The following is a 22,997-nucleotide window of genomic DNA, read 5'->3' as shown; positions in this document are numbered from 1 at the left end:
GTCTATGATTCTTGTTTATGATGGTCTTTAGACTATAAGGACTATATTTTAAATGTAATGTAAGAAAGCACTAGGTTAACTATTTAAATAGACAAAGAAACCCTTCCCACGTCACCACTAGTTTGGGGCTAAGTTCAGACTCTTTTGACTGTGTCTATTGCGTCAAAAATGACACATCCCGTTTGGATGTTCGGATAAGGGGCGGTAGCTCCCGCCCTAATTACGTCATTAAATCGTCAGACATCATATTGGCAATCAATCATTTCAATCATTTTGGAGGCGTGTTCTCAGCGCCTCGTTAGGGGAAGCACAGCCAGTCTCCTGGTTCAGTGAAATGTCACCCGGCCCCCCGGCAAGAAAGAGACCTAGTTCCCGGTGGGAAGAGGACCGGTGGCAGGTCAGATGAGGGAAATGGACGAACCTTCTGAACTAATTAGGCCCCTCTTGAGAACCGTAAGTGCCCTTTCAGCACAATTAAGCGTCAGTCTAGCATTATGCTCGTGTGACTCTTTGTCCCTGTTTGCCCCTTCTTTGCCAAGCAGACGTAAAGTACTGGGGATGCTTCGGAGTCACCATCCCACAGCTGCTGCTATTGTTAGCCGGCTTTCTATTTCTGACACTTGGCGTGGATGCAACTCGTGTTCCGGTCTGTAGTTAAGGTCAGAGAAGACGTTCATTCGAACAGACAGTTTGTAAAAATGGACGTTTCCCGGTCTCGGTTTTACTTGGTCAACGCTAGTTCACCTTAATTTGTTTGTAATAGCAGCGCTAACGTTACGTGCTAATAAATTAGCTCGACCGTGCAAGCCTGCTAGGTAACGTCAAAACGCTAAATGCTATTATTCGTAGTGAGATAAAGGATGTCCCGTTAGTTGACAAGTCTGTCGGCAGTTATGACCCACGTAAAAAAACTAAAACGTACGTACTGTCACGTTAACGTTACATCCCTGACGTTCCCTGGGTAACGTTAGGTGCGACAGCAGCTTGTAATGCCTGTAACTAATCTACTGTAATGTTACACAGATGTGTGAAGGGCTATGCAGCGTTTTTCTGCTCACTTTCAACAGGTTCACCTGCCAGTCCCAAGCCAGTCAGTTGACCAGATCTGCCGGTACATTTAGAAATAAAAGCTCATTTGCATATCAAATACATCCAAAATAGACCAGCTTTCTTGTTTGACATTTCCAAGTTTGGAAATGCTGTTAATTGTACTGTCAGAATCCAAAAGAGGAAGAATAACCACTGAACTGAATAACACATCTTTTTAGGACATAGGTCACACACATAGGTTACTGTGAGTTATGCCTATCACTAGAGTTAGGATGTTTTAACTGGGTGGTGGCTGACAGAGGCTCCACATCCTGTCTGTTGGGTTAAACTTTAGAGTCACATAAGCACTGAGGTGGGTGGATGAGAATTGAACACACACACACACACACACACACACACACACACACACACACACACACACACACACACACACTATAAGAAGCCTAAAAAAGAAACTGGCTGAAGAGTCAAGTGGACTGTGTGACATCAGTGGTGGTGTAGGGTTATCTACTATGTTTGTGCCTGTGTGTCTAGGTATGTATGTATGTATGTATGTATGTGTGTGTGTGTGTGTGTGTGTGCATGAATGAAAATGTGCATGTGTCTGTTGAAACTTGACCTTATGCAGTCCAGTGAAAAGTCCAGTAAACTTGCCTGGTTCAGCATTGAAATCAATACATTCTTGTAACATGGGACCCTTTAGGCAGAAGCTCGTTTTCTTGATAAGGTCCCTGTGTCTTGTTGTTGCTTACTGATCATAATGGAAATCCAAGGACATATAGAAGGGTTAAAAAAAATACACATATAGTTTTTTAGAGTACTATGAAGAACCTATGCATGCCCTGTCATAAAACTGAATGGTTATTGTCTTGATGTTTTATGCCACTGTTTCAGGATATGAGATTAGACCCATTGGTGCCACAATCTAATGCAATGCCTGGTTTCAGTCACTGGATTGATGGGTTGGCAGTAGAAATGCTTCAAATCTACAGACACAGAAAACAGAAGGTTATGAACAGCAGTGCATAGTTACTATTATACTCTTTGCTATTGCTACTGCATTTGTCTAGGATGTTTATATAGTAAGAGGTTGTAAGAAAGTTCATCCAATTACATGAGAACTTGTTAGACTGTTTGTGGCCTTGATGGTTGCATGAACTGGGAACCTGGTTTTTGCGATATAAACTGGGAGGCATAGTTGACCTAAAACATGGAGAAGTTAACTGATTTCCCCCAAGCTACTTTCTTGTGTCTAAACACTGGGAGGTGGAAACGCAAATTTTTGCCTCGCCTCAGAAGAAGCCAAAACAATAGGATGGCAATATGTATGGACGGATATTTCATAATCCATTTGTTGTGGTCTAGTAGGATGATTGTGCAGAGTGTTGACCCAGATGCATTATTGATTGACAACCATACCATTACCATTGTTATCATTGTGATAAATGTTGAGATCTTTTATTAACCAGCTGTATGTGTTAGCTTTGTGATACTTGTTCATATGGGCTTTGCTTTTAGTTCAGTGCGAAAACATCTCAGTCGTGTCAATCAGGCTTACTTGGCCCCTTAGCTCAGTGTAGGTTTTGCCTTTAGATGTCAGTTTCTATTTAATTTCATCATACTATAGTTTATATTCGTTATATTCTGTAAGATATTTTAGTCTTAGGTTTGGCTCCGCCTTTCACTTTATGGCTTTGTGATTAGTCTGAAATGACTAGTGCTGTTGCTCTGGACAGGACTACGATCCACAATGTTACCTTGATTTGATAAATTGATTATTTTATTGGTACTTAGGTTTCAGAAATGGGTTGCATTTGCCAAACTCCTGTAACAGAAAAAAAATGAGCTGTAGTGCTTTGTAAAAATAATTACAGGTTGTTGAAAGAGATGTTCAACCTTGTGATAAGAGTTATGAATGTCAAAGGCATGGTGGCATTTGGACTCTGAATACACGTCTATCTGTTCTTTTTCAATTTATTGCACCCTATGAGGAATGCAGAGCACACGTGTGCCCGATTCTGTTTATCCAAGTTGGGGGTGCCTCTTCATTTGTGACCTGAATACCTCAGCGGGTGAGCATTTGTGTGTCCTCTAAACGTGTGTTTGTCCTCCATGTGGTGACGTGTGTGTGTGTGTGTGTGTGTGTGTGTGTGTGTGTGTGTGTGTGTGTGTGTGTGTGTGTGTGTGTGTGTGTGTGTGTGTGTGTGTGTGTGTGTGTGTTTTTAAGCGCTTGGCAGGGCAAATAAAATATTCATGGTGGCATGGTGGGATTGGCTGCTGAGCAAAGAGCGGGCTGACTGGGCAGAGCACAGCACTGTGTTCTGAAGCAGCTTGCTCCCTCCCTCTCTTTTCCTCTCCTGTATAAGAAGATGAGCAGAGGAAGAGGGAAGAGACAAGTGCAGCAGTGTCTCTGTTAGCGCTTAGCTCACACACACAAACACACACACCTACTGCACAGACATTACCGCCAGAAAGAAGGGACTGGCAAACATCCCTGCTGCCATTGCTTTGCAGATGTTGTAATCTAAATGGATGAACAGAGCGAGGGAGAGCATGTGCTTACGGTACGTCTGGTCCTGTCTGCATGTTTTGTTTTTTTTTTATGTGTACCTAACTGTCGCGGTCTGGCTGGTTCAGGATCAGGTGGCTGTGTGTTTGTTTGATTATCGATGTGTTTGTGTTGGTTTGTTGTCTCGTGTTCATCTACAGTAGTGTGTAATGTGGTTTGTGCTAATGAATGGGGCAGGTATTCAGTACGTTTAACCAGAAGGAAAAAGAGGATTAGGAGAATAAAGTGAAAGAGGAGATGAGAAGCCGCTGCCTTATCAGACGTACCTCTTGAAATGGAAACATTTCCTTTTTACTCTTAAATGGCCTCATGTAGCGAGAGTAAGAGGAAAGCACCAGGGACAGTCATGGCTGCTTGAAGGAGTGGGACAAGGAGAACAGGAAGGAAGAGAGGAGGGAGAAATAGGGGGGTGAAAATGGGTCTGCTAAAGTAGCTTGAATATAAACAAGGTGCATGCTCTCAGGAGAGATGATATACATTCTAAAGTGAAATGAAATGAAATGCTTGTTTCCATTCAGTCTGTACCTAAAAGCACAAAGCTTAAAAATGAGTCTACATTGGTAGCGACGAGTAAAGAGGGACTCCTAAAATCAGATGCACATTTAGAAAGAGGAAGATATGTGTGAGGTGGAGAGGGCATGGTTTCCGTCTTTGTATTTATGTGTCCGTGTCTGCTAAGTCTGTGCATATCTAGGAGTATTGGCTACATCCACTGGAAACTATGATCGATATCTGTTTTGTTTTTAAGAGTTTCTGGAAAGTGAAATATTTTCCCATCTGTTTAAACTAGACTGAACTACAACATTAGATACAAATCACAGCTTTCTGACTGCCTTCTTAGTTGTACCCAGTTCAAATGTGGTGAGGCTCCACTGAGGCAAACAATTGAATGACTAGTCAGCAAAAATACACACAATATGTTTACATTAGTTACCTAGCACCTGTTTAGTGTTAGATGTCTGCACCTTCCTGAAAGCAATTCTGTCTATATATACTGTATGCATATAAAACATGCACTTATCATTTATCATTTATCTCTAATCTCTCAATTTGTTTTTATTATCTTTCTGTTGTCAGATACTGGCAGTAAATATATGTTAGTATGTTAGAATCCATAGTGTGTAATTGTGCATTTGGCAGTGTAAGATGGACATTAATCTCCATGCCAGTGTGACAGCTCTGTTCTGTCAGTGTTTATCCACTGGACCAAGTCTAAGTAAAGCAAGACTGGCAAAGAACTGAGATAAGAGATAACCAGGCCTGTTGGATGGCTGGTTGTTTCATTCACTGTCTGTTGGGTTGAAGAGGTGTTTTGCTGCTGTTTGGCTCAATTAAGTTGTGTTGTTAACGTTAAGTACATACATCTTGTTCCTGACTGTATCGAAAGTGTATTAAGTCATTGTATAAAAGCAGGGACTGTAGTGTTTTAATCCTCAACACCTAACAGGAGTAACAGGTCCACACAATACAGAGCCAAGAGTTGGGGCGTCTGTGTGCTGGTACATTTTCAAACCTCTGTGATGCATGTTTTCCATAACACTGCATAGGTTTGGAGAGATGTGGTGTTTGCAGCAGCATAATTCTAGCTGTAGTTAGGCACTCATGTGAGTAATGTTCCCCTCATGATGAGGTATCTTATCTCAAACAACACAGACAGATCAAGAATCCAAATACTGTTTTTAGAATGGGGTCATACACAGTTCAGACAAAGCAGCTTTCAAGCATTGCCATCTTTGCATCTGCCAATAAAAACTATGAGTAGGAACAGTATTTTCCCACAAGACTATGTTGTTTTGAACATCACAACCTTTATGTTATACTTGGGAAATCCTTGTAAAACGTTTTAATGGAAAGAGAATGGACACATAAGCCTTGTGTTTACACATAAAGGATGATGTGAACTGTAAATCCACCCATGGGAGAATAAATTGGTGATTTTAGTACCAAAGCTGCTGTAAAAAGCAGATAAAATCCCCATATGCAGACACACTTACAGTAATTATTATGTTTTTAACTTTTAGATATGAACTTTAACTTTAGAACTTTAAGATATTTTAACAGATACAGTATAGAAACAATAGCAGGTAGTTGAACATTTTGAATGTCTTCATATTTATATGATCTAAAAAACTGACCTGTAGTTATGTCTGTTTGTATTAGCCACATTTTTTAACTACTGAGCAATGTGAATGCATGAAGTCTTCAGGTATACTACATACTACATACTACAAAAGTGGACTTTTTTGGAGTTTTTCATGGAGTATAACGATATAGCTAAAAGGAAGTGGGGTCATTTTTACCACTTGGTATCATTCATATTTTGCTGTTAATGCTAAATGATCTGGTGGAGAGCATAAAAATGAAACTATACTAATAATAAAATACTATAAATAAATAATTAGTTCAAAATGAGGAATGATTTTGTGTTTGACATGAATACTTATTTTTCCTACAGATCTTGAGATTCTATGATTATTGTCAGCATTTCTTTGGGGTAGAGTAGAGGAACCGTGGTACTTGAGAACAGAAGATGAGAATAGATGGAGTGACAGTTTTATGGTTTGGTAGTGCTTGCACTTGGTGCGTTGCCTGCTGGTGTTGCTTTACTTCTCTTTGAATGTCATTTTGGAGCCCACTTTCTACTCGTCCACATTTGTTCCCTCTAGAGTGTACGGAGCAAGGCCAGACAGGGCTTATAGTATCATCTACAGATACCATGCATGTTTTCAGATGCCCTGAACTCACACTACAGGTTATGGTATGTGTTCCCTACTGACACTGAGGGGTTTCAGAATTCCCCACTGTGTTAGACATCAGCTTTGTCAGTGGTTGGGGGAGCAGAATGTGATATACCCCATGACTAATGTACAGTGTGTCTCATGTGAAAGCACATACTGTACATTAAACATGGACACTGACAAGCCAGGAAACACTCTGCTTATCCTTACATCCACAGAGTTTCCATGATTAAGATCATACCATTTATGTGTAAATTCAGAGCAATATGTTTGTCTAAGTTTGTGTCCTAATCACTATCTGGCATTAACTGTATGGAGTACTCACTGATCTTTCCATGAAAATGAAACACACAGCATTGCTTATCATTCAGTAATTGCAGACGGGTTTCATGGCAAACATTATAGAATTATAATCTTGGCTAGATACACATGATCTCCCTGGATCCACACAGGAAAAAGACAGAGCTAGGCGCATATAGTCTGGCTTTCTTTACTGTGTGGTTGTAGCCAGAGACACATCTGCCTTCTGTCAGCAGCCCTCTATTAATGCCACTATATGGCGGCTTTTCTTACTCAGCTGGCAGTTCTTCCGCCCTCCAAGCCCTTCCCACTGGCAGTGCTCCTGTAGCCCACCCACAGCTGTGCTTTGTGGGTATAATAGGCTTTCTGGTGTGAGGACTGCGACTGATACACTGTGGGTTTATTTTGGACAAAGATATGTGACAGGTTGCATCATGTGCTCTTAAATTGTATCAGGCAATGTGGGATCAAGGACAGAACAGACGTAAACACTTGTACTGTATACATACTTCACTACACACTCCTGAAAACAACATGCATAGAACACAGAAATGTTTGTATGTAAACAGGTGTTTATATGGTAACATGAACTGATGTGGGGTAGTGGTATTTTAAGAAGCTTAAGAATAAGACAATACTCTTGAAGCAGAAGTAGTTTCACATAACCTTTGTGTGCCCTGCTTGTAAACATTGTTTCATGTGATTCTTGCAGAATGGGAAATTAGACAGCGTGACTGATGGATCAGAATGTTATGTTTGGCCTGACACGATTGCAACTGAACATGTGTTAGTATCTCTAACTCACAAATGACCATCAGGAAACAGTCCAGTTTTAATCATCCTTAGTCAGGTTCACTCACCCTTGGTCTTTTGTTGACAGAAGAATTCCAGTTACTGGAGATAGATTCATTTCTTGCTGCAGCCGCTTCCTGCGGCCAAATTGTTAACGCCCATCATCAAGGAACTGTCAGAGAGCAACGCAAGTCATTATCATGCAAATCCACTGTGAACTGAACACAGGCTTACAAGCGCACACACAAACACAGTCACAGATGGCATCATTTATTGTAGGCGGTCCTCCAACAGACAATGGTAATATGGTGGAAATGTGAATGTCATTGACGACATATTCTGTTCAGAGTATGCCAGTAATGAATCAGGGAGAGCAGGAGCTGGACATAGAGTACGTGCTTTCCATCAGAATGAACCTTCAGTGTTGTTGGTGGAGGTGACTGGCATGTTTGGGGCTAAGACACATGAAGCCCTGATATCATCCAGATATCATGTATCGTTTCAGCTTGTAGCTAACATCATCACCTTTTGTTTGCACTCTCTCCTGCTTGGCAGCAGGGCCTCTCTGTGATTGGTTAAGGGGACTGAAAGGATCCTGCATTTGGAGGTTGTGTTGCATCAAAGGCCATTTAAGTGTGAGCAGGCACATGTTCATTTTGTCAGAGGATTACAAGACCAGTGTGCATAAGTGTGAAGAAAAATGCTACCATAAAACCAAATATGCCTGATTGAAACTCAACAGTCCTTGGAGTATAGATGTTTTATTGATTTTTCTGGTTTTCTCATAATTTCCATGAGTACAGCTTGGAGTAACACAGGTACTGGTTTCTTTATTTTTGTGGTATACCCCCAGTGACAACTTCTAGCATGTTTTCTTCTGCTTTGGCCACTCCTACAGCTGGAATTGGAGACCGTGGCTGCCTTAAATATAAGGACACTTGGCACTGGACCAAACAAGGGTTATGTGGTTTTGCATTAGGGACTGTTAGGGACTGTGTAGGCTGTTTTGCTTTAGTGTACAGTAGTAAATTTAGTTAATGTAAATAGGTTGTGTTAATGTGTGTTTAGATTTGTAATTATTGTTTCAGGAGCACTATAATCTAATAAAGAATATTTATAACATGTGCCTTTGGCGCATTGTTTCCTGTCAGCTTTATGTCTACTATAAGTGATCTCTTGATTTTTCCATAATATTGATAACAGGCTAATTATGTTCCACTGACGTCATTATCTCTTTTTTTAATGAGTGTAACCAGCCTCTTGATGTTGCTATGAAACTCAGCCTTTATCACGGAGGCCACAACAATGAATATATTTTCCAACACAGACCAATTAGTTTGTGGAAAACACCACATAGATAAACCTTGATGATCTTAACCTTGCTACATTATACAGTATTTGAGGTAGTTAAAGACAAACATTATCAGTTAATGTGCTAGATTAGCTACAGTATGTACATTTTCAGCCATCCTTACCCTGTATGTAATTTTGTTCTGTGCTGTATTTTTAAAGAAGAGAGCTGAGCCATGCTGTAGTCTGATAAAGATTTTCTGCTGTTAGTTCCCCACATTATTATATTACATGATTTAAGTAGTATGTTGTATTGACTGGCTATTATGTCTGTTATCAATTGCAAGTCAGACATGCTTTAATGTATTTATCCCCTGCTCCTAAGGGGGAGCAGCTTTTATTTTCCAGTGAGCTGTAGATATAAATCTCATTAGCAAATGTATGACCAAAGCAGGTGAAAATGTAAAGCAGTATAAACCAGTGAAATCTTGATGAAAATCGGAGTAGAAAAAAATCAATTTACATATGAAATGTAATAAAGATTGTTTATCTGTCCTTTCTCTCTGCCTCTCTCTCTCTCTTTCACCATTATTCTCAGGGCCTAGACGAGGAGGCAATAGTTGACCATGGAAAGACCAGCTTTACTACTCACACAAACTATGAAAAAGAAGAGTTGGAAAGTAAGTGTGAACCCATCCAGACTGAAAGTTTTCATTTGTGACTTTTATCCCCTTATCAAACTAAATCAAATCGGACACAGAGAAACCACAAACATTATTACTACAGTAGGTCCCTTTGGCATGTCCCCTATGCTCTGTCGTCGCCCCCCCCAGCTCTGCTCTTTCTTTATGAGTTCAGCACACTGAACCTTCCATCCTCCATTCAATAATATCTCCATTTTCCACTTTATGTTATAAGTGCCCTCTGATTTCTGTCCGGCTTAGCTGTCTTGTTTTTTCCCTCCATTTTCGTTCATCTACTTTTTCACTCTCTTCTTTTTCTTCCCTCCAACTCCATTTCTCTCCATCTGTTCAGCTCGTGTGTATGTTGCCTTTGCCTTTGAGTGATGCATCTTGTTTTCATTCCTCCTGGGTTCCTTCTCAAATCAAAAGGAGATGACTCATCTGCGGAAAATGAGTATTGGCGGAGAATGTAGGGTGAAAATAGGGCATTTGTATTTGGAGCCTGGTCTCTGTGTTGCCCTGACAGTAAAGAGGGGAGGTAGATAAAACATTTGGGTGTGTGTGAGGAGGGGGGAGGAGGGGGGTGAAATAGTCAAATGGTCTATGCTGGTTTACTTCAAGTAGGTTATTTAGAGAACCTAAAGGAAATGCCGGGACACTCTTTGACTTCTGGCTTGAATGTTAATGTGTTTGCTTTAGTATGGGCTGCAGGGAGACCAAAGACTGCAAATTAAAAATACAAATAAAGAAATCAGGCCGAGGATTGTAGGATTTTGAATCTGATCTAATAAAGTGGAAAAAAAGTTTCATTTATTAATCTGACTTAGTACTTGCTTTGTCGGATTATTAGCTTAAATTGCTAGCCGGGGTAGAAATCTGGTCATGATCTAAATCAAAGTGTATTTTATCTTTAATATGTTTACAAAAATACTGGTCCTGCTTTGCTGCCTTTTCCTATTTTTACCATTTGTAATTTGGGTGATAAATGATGTATTGGAAATACTGAATAGGTATTACGCCTTCTTTTCCTCCAGGCCACAGAGCAGTGTACGTTGGCGTCCATGTTCCCCTGGGGAGGGAGAGCAAGCGAAAGCACCGCCACCGAGGCCACAGACACCACCGAAAGAAGAAAGGGAAAGATTACGAGGAGGGGAAAGAAGACGGCAGGGAATCCCCCTCTTATGGTTGGATACTGTTTCTAACTTTTAACGCCAATCCTACACTGAATGTGTTAATTCCCCCCAGTTTATACCAACCCTGCTCACCACTCATATTTTCTATTTTGCTCTTTATTCGAACTGTATTTTGCAGTTTTTTTGTACTTTTAAGTATTTATTCATATAACTGCACAAACTTCAGAAAGGATAGACCACGCTCAGTCACTCTATGTATTTCTCAAGATCATTTTACTGGTGTTTTTTCTGATGCTTGTATTTTACAGCACTTTGAATCAATACAAAAATTCTTTGCAAGTAGTTAGAAGTAATTGTAATCCCTGTAGCAAACAGGCATAAATACCAAGCCTTTCTTCAAATGTGAATGCACCTATTAAAGAAATTTTGAAAAATAGCAAAGAAGTGAAACATGGCTCGTAAACATTTTTTGTAACCTGCTAAGACTCTCTACTAGGAATTTTTACCCACTCTTCCTGCAGATCACTTCAAGTTCTGGGATATTTTTAGGCTGTCTCGGATACACAGATCTATCCACAGATTTTCCATGATGTTTGAGTCAGGGGATTGTGAGAGCTGTTCCAAGAACTTCAACTTGAGGTTCTTTAAGTACTTCATGGTGGATTTTGACATATGCTATGGATCGCTATCCTGTAGTAGAAGTTTCTTGTCAGTTTAATTTTTTTGACTGTCTGCAAGACATTTGCATTAAGAATTTGCTGATATTTAGTGGAATGTATTCTTCCTTCTATTTGGCCAGTGTTTGTGCAGTTGGCAAAAGGAGCGATATTAGGATTCTCTCTACTTATTTACTTTTGTTGAATTAATTGGGGAAAAGTAGCAGTGCAGTATCATTTGGCAAATGTAATTTTGTAATGTCTGTAAATGCAGTAAGAATGACAAAAAAATGTTTAGTTAAAACACAAGTGCAGGGAGACGAGATCTGGAATCAAATTCCCCTTTAACAATGTGCTGCCAAGTTAGAGCACCACTTCGCTTAAGACTCAGTAGTGAATATAACATTCAGCTCTAAAAGGCATTAAAGGCCACTGGGAACCGGCCTGTGACACTGATTGAAGGTTATGACATTTTAAGGAATGTGTGCAAACGTTTGTGAAGTTGCTGCATCACCTAAACTGCTAGTCTTCTAAACACTCCGAAACAAGCTTAATAACAACGCAATGTACTGTTGAAATCACTTAATGATGTACAAACTCATGTTTTATGGCAGAAGCAAACAAAACAAAAGATGAGCTCTGCTATCATTTAAAACATTTACTGAGGACACAGCACACAATGATCATAAGATAAATATTCTGAAACAGCATTTCCTTTAGCCACACAGGTGGACCGATTGCTAGTGCCAAAAAGAATTGTCCCATATCTCACACTCAGCAGAGACATGTTTAGCAACATCCATCAGTCACTTCAGTGGCAAGTAACACGAGTGACTGACCTAAAGATTTTTAATAGTGATGAACCAGTCTTCCTGTACCTTACCCCTAACAAATATTCTTCACAAGGTATTAGTACTCTTGTACCAGTGGGACACAGACACACATACTCAATCGTCCCAAATCTCTTCTGCTAAACTTACGGAAAAATGTGATATTGCAGACATGATTCACTAATACTGTAATGTGTTTGAGATGATTCCTTGAGTCCAATCTCCTTTTTCATACCTGTATTTACTAGCTGGCACATGGCAGCATATTTTGAGGTATTATGGCCACATGTACATCAGTGTAATACTCTGAAACCATTAGCAGGATTGTAAATCATATGCATGCAGAGCAACAGAGCACAGACTGAATCTTAAGGAACTGCTCCGTAGCAGTAGTAGAGGTTAAAAACTCCATTTCAGAGTGCTGTACCTTGAACACTCACTAATATCATAAGAATTTTTGTGTAAACATATAGCATCTGCTCTTTGCCCATTCTGTGTCCAGACACACCATCCCAAAGGGTCCAGTTTCTTTTGGGTACAGAGGACGATGATCAGGAGCACGTCCCTCATGACCTCTTCACTGAGCTCGACGAGCTCTCCTTCAGAGATGGCAGTGCCACTGAATGGAAGGAGACTGCCAGGTCAGAAAAATAACTGGATAAATAGCATGGTGACAGCTACATGAAGTGAAAATAACTCATAGATCTGCTGTATTATTTGTACAGATGTCACTTTTCATCTGTAATACCTTTTGATACCATTTAAACCTTATGATTCTTTTCCTGTGATTAAAGTACTTCCTTTAGTTACTCTATTTGGAGAAAAAAATGTCTAAACATGTGTTTCAGCTTGATCATGTTCCTCTGTTTAATGTAGTCCTCACAATATGGTGTAATCCTGAATCATTGGAATTCTTTTTTTTGACAGACATTGATAAAGCACATGCTCAGCCCTAGGTTACAAAACTTCAGAAAGCCTGTTTTACTTCGAACTTGAAGTTTCATATTATAATTGTGACTAAAATTGGCTGACATCGCAGAGATTGTTCCCTCACTGATAAACTTGTGTTCATTAAAGGGACAGATTTGGAGTATGAGTCACTCACTTCAGTATTTGCTCTGAAAGTGAGTTTCTAATTTGCAAAACTGTAGCAAAGCTGGAACAATGCATCTTTCTGCTATAATGCAACTGATCTTTAGTTATAACTGATATTTAGTTTGGAGTTTGGAGAAAAGCATTTTTTGTTTGTATGCATTTGTATGTTCTTGATGTTTATCCACAGATGGCTGAAGTTTGAGGAGGATGTGGAAGATGGTGGGGAGAGGTGGAGTAAACCCTACGTCGCTACGTTATCACTGCACAGCTTATTTGAACTACGCAGCAGTATTCTCAACGGCACAGTCATGCTGGATATGAGGGCCAACAGTATCGAGGAAATTGCGGGTACATTTCACTTTACTTATCTTACAATATCCATTGTATTTATACATTTCTACTGTATTTCTAATGTCGCATTCTAATAAATATATTTACCTGTATATGTATAAAGCAGATTCTTTAGAATGATTTATTACTCTGATGATATAATTTTCAGTGTCTGATACATCACCAGTTTTCTCTGATTCTGTCCTACCTGTTTTCTTACCACTCAGACATGGTGATAGACAGCATGGTGGCATCAGGCCAGTTAAAAGAGGATCTGCGTGATAATGTACGGGAAGCCATGTTGAAGAAACACCACCACCAAAATGAGAGAAAGCTCAGCAATCGCATCCCTCTGGTGCGCTCCATTGCTGACATAGGCAAGAAACATTCTGATCCACTCTTGCTTGAAAGAAATGGTGAGATTCTATGATGCACTCGCATTTCTTTTTCCTCCATATTTTCCACCACTCGGGAAGTGTTCCTAAAAATCCACTGTTCAAATTCCTCAATGCCAGCGTAGAAGGTGGATGGTAAAAGTGAGTAAAATTTAGACATTGATCTATATTAAAGCAGTCGGTCCCTTTAGCGAAAGAGAAATCTGGGTGCTAATGGTTGTGCTAACCTGTATGGCTAACCTGGCTTTGGGTTTTGAGTTGTTTTCACATCTTAAGATGACAAAAATATTGCTACTGGACTCAGCATTGTGTGTCTTTTGTCTGGGAATGGCTGCGGTGATATTAATGTACTGTATGCATTTTAAGATCTTGAGCACCAGCCTGAGGTTTTAAGAACGAAAGTATCACATTCTTCACTTCTGTACCTGTGGTCTATGGTGAACTTGCTTTTTCATATCATTAAACCTGAAACACAGATGTGAAAAGCCAAAATTATATATGTCATATTGATGGTTGGTGAAGGTAACAGATGTAGTGTGAGAGATATACAGAGGGTAAAATAAGTATTGAACACGTCACCATTTTTCTCAGTAAATATATTTCTAAAGGTGCTATTGACATGAAACTTTCACCAGATGTTTGTAACAACCCATGCAATCCACACATGCAAAGAAATCTGCTGTCATCTACCATGATGATAAAGATGAAATAAGCGTGGACATTTCAAGAAGACAATGATCCCAAACACACGGCCAAGGAAACTCTCAATTCGTTTCAGGGAAAGAAAATAAAACAGGTGATTGGCTGGGCCATTCTAGCAAACTTGAATCCAATTGAAAATCTATGGCAAGAACTGAAGATCAGAGTTCATGAAAGACGCCCATGGAACCTTCAAGATTTGAAGACTGTTTGTGTGGAATAATGGGCAAAAATTACACTTGAAGCTGTCATTACCAACAAAGGCTTTTGTACGAAGTATTAAATAAATTTCAGTAAACGTGTTCAATACTTTTTCCCATGTCATTTCATATTATTACACATAACTGAATTTATGGACATCTATGGTTTGATTTCTGTGCATGTGTGGATTGCATGGGTTGTTACCAACATCTGGTGAAAATGTCAAGTCAGTAGCACCTTTAGAAATATATTTACTGAGAAAAATGGTGATGTGTTCAATACTTATTTTACCCCCTGTTCCTGTTCCAAGTGAGTACGTACTGAGTGAGGTTTATGATTGCTCTCTTTGTGGTAGGAACACGTTTGAATACAGTGCACTGACATTGTGCTAACTCCTCCTCTTGCATGGAAGGCTGTCTGAAGTCAGACCTTTTCCTCAGATCTGTGTGACTGGTTTGTTTGGAGTTGAATGAGACAAGTTGTTTTGTTCTTGCAGCCTCTCCCACATGTCTCACTGAATCGGCCTTCTGCACACAGCCATTCTTTTTGCTCATGTTTCTGCAAGCACAAATCTCTCTAACAACACCTCTGCTGCACTCTTGCTGCCCACCCCTTCCGGCTGTGTCTTTCAGATACCACCTCTGTAATGTACTCCTACTTCATATGTTTTTCCCCTCTGCTCCATCCTTTTTCCTTTCCCTTCTTTTCCCTCCTTTTTCTCTCCCCTCTTCTTTTTTTTTTTTTTTTTTTTTACATTGTTTCCTCTGTTAGGGGAGGGCCTGTCCTCTTCACGTCTCTCTCTCCACAAGCCGGGAGCAGCCTCCTCTGTCTCCAACCTGTCCCAGAGACAAGAGTCCCGAGTCTCCGTCCTGCTCAACCATCTCCTGCCCTCTCCGGGCCCCTCACCCTTCACCACCCCTCAAAATACCCCCACTTTCTTCCGGCGCTCCTCCCAAAGCCCGCCACGCAGCCATGGCGCAGGCCTCAATACTCAAGGCATCCCAGAGGTTGTGGTATCACCTCCCGATGATGACATCCTACCAAACTCTGCAGAAGAAGCAGCATCACCACAGCTCAGCCGGCGAGCATCTTCGGCATCCCAGGGCCTTGAGCTGCTGCCCTTAGAAGGCAAATATCTGTGTAGCCTGCCAGTGTGAGTCACGGCTTGAACAGAGAACACTAGCACTCGCATGAAAGCTCTACTCCCTGTTAATTTCCAACCCTCCTTTCCTGCGGCCATTTCATCTATAACCCACAGCAAGGCTCACACGCTAAGACTCTCTTCCCACTGTACAGTCCACAAAGTTTGTGCTGTCCACAAAGTTTTGACAGCCTCATGATTCTTGCTTCCTTCCCTTCTCTGTTTCTGTCTATACCACTGTCTCATACTTTGCTGCTATTGTCTCTTGCTCTTGCTGAAACATTCAAACTCCCTGTTCCCCTTCTTGCCATTGAAATGTCTCTCTGTCTCCTTACACATTTCTCAGCGTCTGTGCCTTGCTTGGCCCTGTCCTAATTCACACCTCCTTCTCCTCCTTTTGTTGTTGCATGGCTGCCTTCCAAAATGTTTTGCCTGTCCCATAGTACACCATGTGTCCTGTTATTTTTTTTTTTTTTAATTTGTCTTCCCCACCTCGCTCTTCTGAGTCAAGAACTTTCATGTAAGACTTTTCAATGGGGATTTCCTGATCACATTTTTTCACTGATCAGTCTGAGGAATTTATCCTTTAGTGTCAGCTGATTTTATTTTGTTTGTAATCCAGCTGCACAGCACACACACTAAAGTTGACATTCACGAAAATCAGTAAAGCCAATCTGAAATAGATGGATTGAACAGCTGGATATCCTCATAAAAAATATCTCTAATTTCTGTAATAATTTTTTAATGTCTGATAATGTTTCTTAAACTATGAGAAGAGAGACCTATGTTTACTTAAACTTGGCAGGAATAGTGTTTGTCTAAGCAGAACTGTTCTGGTTTTACTTGGTGACACTGGATATCATTGATTGCATGTGCTGGCAGCTGTTTATTTTCGTGTTGCTTTGCTGTTCACTCACTCAGAACATTGCAGCAGGGGTAGGATTTTTTTGGGTCCAGCAGTGTGCATTCAGTCTTATTTGATACGTTATATATCCTTAGCATGATTTGTTGTTATTATTGGGGATTGAAAATGGATTGGACTTATAATCACTGTAAAAAAAAAAATTAAAAAAAAATCCATGGCTATAATATAGAGTTTTGCAGATGGTCTCAGGACATCCTGAGTTTCATATATACATCCTAAAGCCTTTCAGTTGTCACATGTTTAATTCCCAAGTGACTGCCTCATTTTCATATACACAAAAAGAAATGTCATGCAACTTGTGCTTTTCTCATTGCATCATTTGGCACCCATTCTTTCCTGCTCATCATGACTAAACTTTCTTTTACCTGATTCTGAGGGTAGTGAGGGCAGTGCGGTGCTGCACCATGGCTAAATATAAGACTGAGACCAGGGAGGGTGTGTTAGTACTGTCCTATCATATTGACACCTACAGTGACTTTTTGTTGTTCCCAAACCAAGCCTTGTCAGTTTATTATTAGACTATGTGTGCGTGTGTGTACATCTATGTTTGTTTCACTCTGGGAATGGCTTCATTGAAAATATAGGTCATTAGAAGTAGCAGTGTCTTGGTGGGACTGCACAGTAATTGTACCCTCTTCTCAGAAAATTTACATTATTTCTAGAGATCAGTGTGTGGGGTATTATTTGGAGAGAGTTTTTAAGCATTTATCATAGACATTTAATGTGCTGTGGTATAAGCTATAGGTTGTATAAACTGCACTGTTGTGCACTGTTGACTCGCCCATGGAACAGAGAGATGTGTTAGACAGAAAAATGCTCTTTAATGTGTCACTTATCAAGCAATTTATCTGGTATCTAGGAATAGCTGGCTTTCAGGTTATGAATAATTATGGTCAATGATACAAAGGTAAAGATGTTCTTCCAATTTCATACCTGTACTGTTAGGCTATTTACATAGACCATTTGCATATTGAGTTTGAAGTCTTGAGTAAATTGCACACAAGCAGGTCATGCAAGGAATCCTTGTTACTATAGGCTCCATTTGGGGTCTTTTTAATTTAATTTTTAACTATTTCTCTGAATCATCTCCTGTAGCACGTGCTGGCCTACCATTGATTAGTGAAACAGAGATCATTTTCAAAAAGAAAACTGGTAGACTCATGGTCACTTAGTCTCAGTCCACAACACCTTTGTATGAGTACTTTACTTGCAATCTCTAGACCAAACTCGGTTCATACAATATATACATCTATTCAGCTATTACATGATATACAATATAAATTAATATGCTCTTTTATCAAAAAGGTCTCAGTGATACCAGCCCCACTCAAAAGTCAGAAAATATGTAAAATTTTGGTTCATTCTCTTTGTTGAATATGTATAAGGGAGCACTATGACGCCACTGTTTAAAAGGTTGGTGTTGGGGAGAAGTCCAGTTTAGCCTTCCTGAATGAAGTGTGTTGGTGGACACAGCATAAGCTAATCCCTCCCTTATCCCAAGAGGCTTTGTTGGGTATGTGAGCAATCATGCTCCTGTTCAGCAGTCACAGCTTCCCAGCAGTCAGTGAGGTTACTCCAGGGTAAAGTTCAAGGGTATGGATCATTGGCCAAACCACATGCTGGCAGAAATGGCACATTTTAATTTTGATTTGAGATTATTGCAGATAAGAATGTGGTATGTTGCTTAAGCCTTTAGAAACGTGTGTTGTTTGGTGGTTTCTTAATGGCAAAAAGAGAAATGTTTTTATGTAGATGCAGAACATGAGAAAGGAATGGAAACGTCTGGTAAAAGAACTGTTGCTTCTGAATAGCAAATGCTATTCTTTGATTTCATTACATTAATCACTCATTTCATCTCCCATTCTCATGTCACCTAAAGTGCTAGAGTTTCCTGTATCTGGTATGGATCAAAACACATAAGCAGTGTTGATGCGTGCAGCCAATTAGGCACAGAAATATTGTAGCATCAACACTTGAATGTACTGAAGTCTGACAAAGGTGAACTGTCAGACATATCACGCACATCCACTCACCTTTAGCTCACAGCTGACATGAATTCAAACTAAGCAGGTCTTATTCTCCAGACTAAGGGGCTCAACACACAGGTAGCAATGAGACACAGTGTGGTGTGAAATATAGTTTTCCCTGTGGTGAGCCATTGCTGTTGGAGGTGTGAGAAATCATTTGACTGGATACCAAAAATGGGAACTGTTAAACAGCAAATTTAACAAATAGTGTTTTTTTTTTTTTAGATACTTAGTGTATTGTCACTTTTTTATTTCAGTTATTCACTGATCATTGATTAACACTAAACCCTGCTAACCCCAGATACTACTTGTTTCATTTTAGCCATCTAATAGGGGATAATCCAAAAATGGGTTGATATGAGAATTCAGAAATCCTGTACTACCAGAAATGTTTTTCTTTTGAATCAAATATATGGAAATCTGCAAGATAAACGTTATTACTGCACATTATAATGCAGTGGCTAATTATTCTGTTAAAACGACTGAAATATACTGTAAATATTAAACTAAAATAGCACATTTTTCTTCCTGAAGCTCTGCATTACAAACACATATTGGCAGCAGTATAATTTCAAGATTTTATACCAGGTGCCAAAACAGAGCAAATACATGAGAAACTGCCTACCAATTATTGAGTCCATAGCATAAAGTAGCAGTCTAATCACAGACAAAAATACCTTAAACATTTTTTCACTCATCTATAAAATTAAAATCTGACAGAAAAAACGACAGATGACATTTAATAATGACATTACAAATTACATTTTATGGTGAGCCACTCATCTGTTCTGTTCAAGTGATACCCTCCTAAATACTTACAGTGTCCATTCCTGCTTTGTCTCACTCCCTCCTCTCACCCTGTCCCTCCCAGGACCACTGGTGTCACCCAACTCTCTGCCTAACAACCTGGATGGCAACAAGGCAATGGAGAGGAGGCCATCCAAAGTAGGGGTCAGTAGAGAAAGCAGCAGTGTCGACTTCAGCAAGGTAACCTAACCCACAGTACTGAGCACAGAAGCAATCCTTTTTGGTGGATGGAACGACGTCCATCAGTGTTTTTCTTCAGTTTCTGGGCATTTACAGACATTTCAGTGGCCTTCAGTGTTGAAAACTGCTTCAGTAAGAGCACCATCATATATACCCATCAGCCAATTTCTTCTGTGCTAAGTAAGCACCATCTTTAGTCATTGCTCCACTGTAATGGACTAAAGATTGATCATCAAAGTCGAAGTTTTATGTAGTTATGTAACTTTGTTTAGTTTTGTAAAATCCTCCCTCACATGGCCTCCATTTATTCTACCATTTTGTAGTTTCTCATCCATTAAATAAAATGGCAGGTTGCCATAAGTAGCTACCATTATAAAACCATCCATTATGCCAAAAATAAGGTGCAGTGATTGTATGAGTCAGAGGATACAAAAGAGAGATGGAGGCACAGTCTTTTATACACATGAATAAGGCACTGTCTTCCATGCACATTTGAGATATTTATTTAAAAAATGATAAGAAATGCATCATAACAATATCTTTGCTCAGTACTATGTAGTTATAAATGCTGCTAACATTTTCTCATTGCTTCCCAACAACCTGCTCTTACATTCCCATGTTTTTGTCCTTTTTTGTGTTTGTGTTCTTCTGTTGTTGCTGTTTCCCTCTGTTTTTTCATATTTGTTTGTGTTTCTGACTTCAGAGTTTCACTGGTTCCATTGCTTTCAGGTGGACATGAACTTCATGAAAAAAATCCCTCCGGGTGCTGAGGCGTCCAACGTGCTGGTAGGAGAAGTGGACTTCCTGGAGAAACCCATAATTGCCTTTGTACGACTGTCCCCGGCAGTCCTGATCACAGGCCTCACAGAGGTGCCTGTACCCACCAGGTACACTATAATAATTAGGAAGTGGGTGATATCATGCTAAAGATTTTTATTATAAAAATTCTATATATTAACTATAATCTCCCAAGTTGGCAAGTTATTGTACTCTAGTGGCAAAATCTGGTTTGATAGTAAAATGTTGGAAACATTGGAGACAACTTCAACCAAATCACCTCATAATACAGCAGCAACACTTTATTTAGACCTTTAGGATACACAGTGTATTTTGTAAATATGTAAACCTAGCTCTGTTTTTACAAGAAAAGTGGATATACTGTTGTTATGAGTATTGCTGTTACTGTAATCCATGATTTATTTCATGAGTATGTGTCTTGTTCTAAGGTTTCTTTTCCTGCTTTTGGGCCCTCATGGTAAAGGGCCACAGTACCATGAGATTGGCAGATCTATGGCCACACTGATGACAGATGAGGTGAGAAAAAGCATGAGCAGTTATGGATATATATACACATATATATATGTATATGTACATACACACGCATACATACAAATATATATTTAATTTAATTTGCATGTGTTTTGACTTTGAACAATATCACCTTTGAAAATTTATCATGAAATTAAAGACATTTATTAATTTCAAATTTTGTTTATTATGTAGATTTTCCACGATGTGGCATACAAAGCCAAAGACCGAACGGACCTCCTCTCTGGCATAGATGAGTTCCTCGATCAAGTGACTGTTCTGCCTCCTGGAGAATGGGACCCAACAATCAGGATTGAGCCCCCCAAGAATGTCCCATCACAGGTTAGTGATTCCCTTTGGTTGTGTAGTCGCTGTATAATCCATACAAAGGTGTATTATTTGTGCTCTACAGACATCTGACATTTCAGAAATGTTCATTCTCTCCTAGCTGCATACTAACAATAACCAAGAAACTAAAACAGTACACACTTAGTAAGCCTCATAAATTCTGTATAAGCCTAATTCCACAAACTGTAACTACATGTTTTCATTGACTTTATTTTGCTTTATTTTATAGCACTACAATCACACTGAGAGTGCCCTCTTATGGATTAAAAGCATCATGACAGCTAAGGAACTGAAATGCATGAAAGTATTGTATATTCTCTTGAATTTCAGATGAAGAGGAAAAGACCATCTCAGCCCAATGGCACCGCATCTCCAGCCGGAGAGCTGGAAAAGGAGGAAGACCATCATGCAGGGCCTGAGCTGCAGAGAACTGGGAGGTAAGTACAATACATTTTCTTTGTATAGCAGCAACTTTGCATGATTATTACAATAAAATAATGTTAGCAAGTATGTTAATAAAGAAATATTTGATAATTAAAGCATGTCCTACTTGAGTTAACCTTATTAGTCACAAGTAGGCATGTTTAATGTATCGTGTTGATTATGCTGGGACAAGCGCCTCTTGTTAACAAGAGCTATAGGAGAAAGCTCATTTGAGAGATTAAGGACCTCATTTCATCCTCTTTAGTTACAGAGATGCATTTGTGGTTACAATAATGAGACTGTGCAAATCTGTTAATGCTCTAATATGAAGATGAATTACAAAACATTACCAAAAGTATTTGTATAATACGTATTGCTCAGTACACAGCAATAGTAATGGTGTTGTAAGCACTGGTTTTTAAGTGAAAGTATTTTTGGATTATCTCTGTAAGGTCCACCACATACTGTTAAAGGGGAATAGAAGAAAAAATTTATAAAATGGAAATTTTTATAAGATAAACACTGCTATGTTTTTGGCAGATACATCACAGCTGTACTCTCTAAACCTCTGATGACATTTATGGATAACTCATGCTGGGCCTCCAGAGCCTGGGCCACACAGCAAGGAGAATGTGTTTATTTGAAACCTCACACACACACACACACACACACACACTGTACACATACATATCACCTGGGAGGCACTGTATTATTTACAGATTCACTCTCCTTTTCACCACTACTATAAAAGGCCCATGCTATGAGCAAGCTACTGGGGGACAAAGGAGTGTGAGGAAGTGCAAGAAGCTACACTATAGATATCTATCAGAAAACGGGGGCTGTGTAAAAGAGAGTGAGAGTTGCAGGAGCAAGAAATGAAGGTTGTTCCAGAGGTGTGGGGAAAAAGAAAATGAAAGAAAACCTCACAGCAGGACAATTGGACAGGTGTCAGTGAAAGAGAAAAAGATACACAAGGTGAGAAATTGATTTAAAGAAAATAGAATTCCCTAAAGGCAAAGTAAAAAGAGGCAGAAGAAGTGTAGCTAGAAAGTAATTCTGTACAGTATGGGTACTGTT

General features: G+C 39.6%; 1 protein-coding gene across 8 annotated transcripts in view; it reads left to right on the top strand.

The window, feature by feature from the left end:
- Positions 1-289: 289 nt before the first annotated feature.
- LOC113126697 (sodium bicarbonate cotransporter 3-like) overlaps positions 290-22,997 on the top strand; it is a 32,989-nt gene continuing 10,281 nt past the window's right edge. For 3 of the 8 annotated variants that reach the window (XM_026300771.2, XM_026300767.2, XM_026300772.2), the window contains exons 1-12: positions 290-453; positions 9,338-9,419; positions 10,457-10,606; positions 12,544-12,682; positions 13,324-13,484; positions 13,694-13,882; positions 15,533-15,889; positions 19,726-19,841; positions 20,571-20,728; positions 21,068-21,155; positions 21,345-21,491; positions 21,828-21,934. In XM_026300771.2, coding sequence (XP_026156556.1) covers positions 403-453; positions 9,338-9,419; positions 10,457-10,606; positions 12,544-12,682; positions 13,324-13,484; positions 13,694-13,882; positions 15,533-15,889; positions 19,726-19,841; positions 20,571-20,728; positions 21,068-21,155; positions 21,345-21,491; positions 21,828-21,934 — 1,745 coding nt within the window. In that variant the 5' untranslated portion in view covers positions 290-402. Of the gene's footprint in view, positions 454-3,435; positions 3,615-9,337; positions 9,420-10,456; positions 10,607-12,543; positions 12,683-13,323; positions 13,485-13,693; positions 13,883-15,532; positions 15,890-19,725; positions 19,842-20,570; positions 20,729-21,067; positions 21,156-21,344; positions 21,492-21,827; positions 21,935-22,997 lie in introns of those variants that run through there. The other 5 variants (XM_026300770.2, XM_026300769.2, XM_026300768.2 and 2 more) reach the window with 5 other exon arrangements.

The sequence above is a fragment of the Mastacembelus armatus genome, chromosome 11 (assembly GCF_900324485.2).
Source record: "Mastacembelus armatus chromosome 11, fMasArm1.2, whole genome shotgun sequence".
Lineage (NCBI taxonomy): Eukaryota > Metazoa > Chordata > Actinopteri > Synbranchiformes > Mastacembelidae > Mastacembelus > Mastacembelus armatus.
This window is presented reverse-complemented; position numbering and strand designations above follow the sequence as displayed.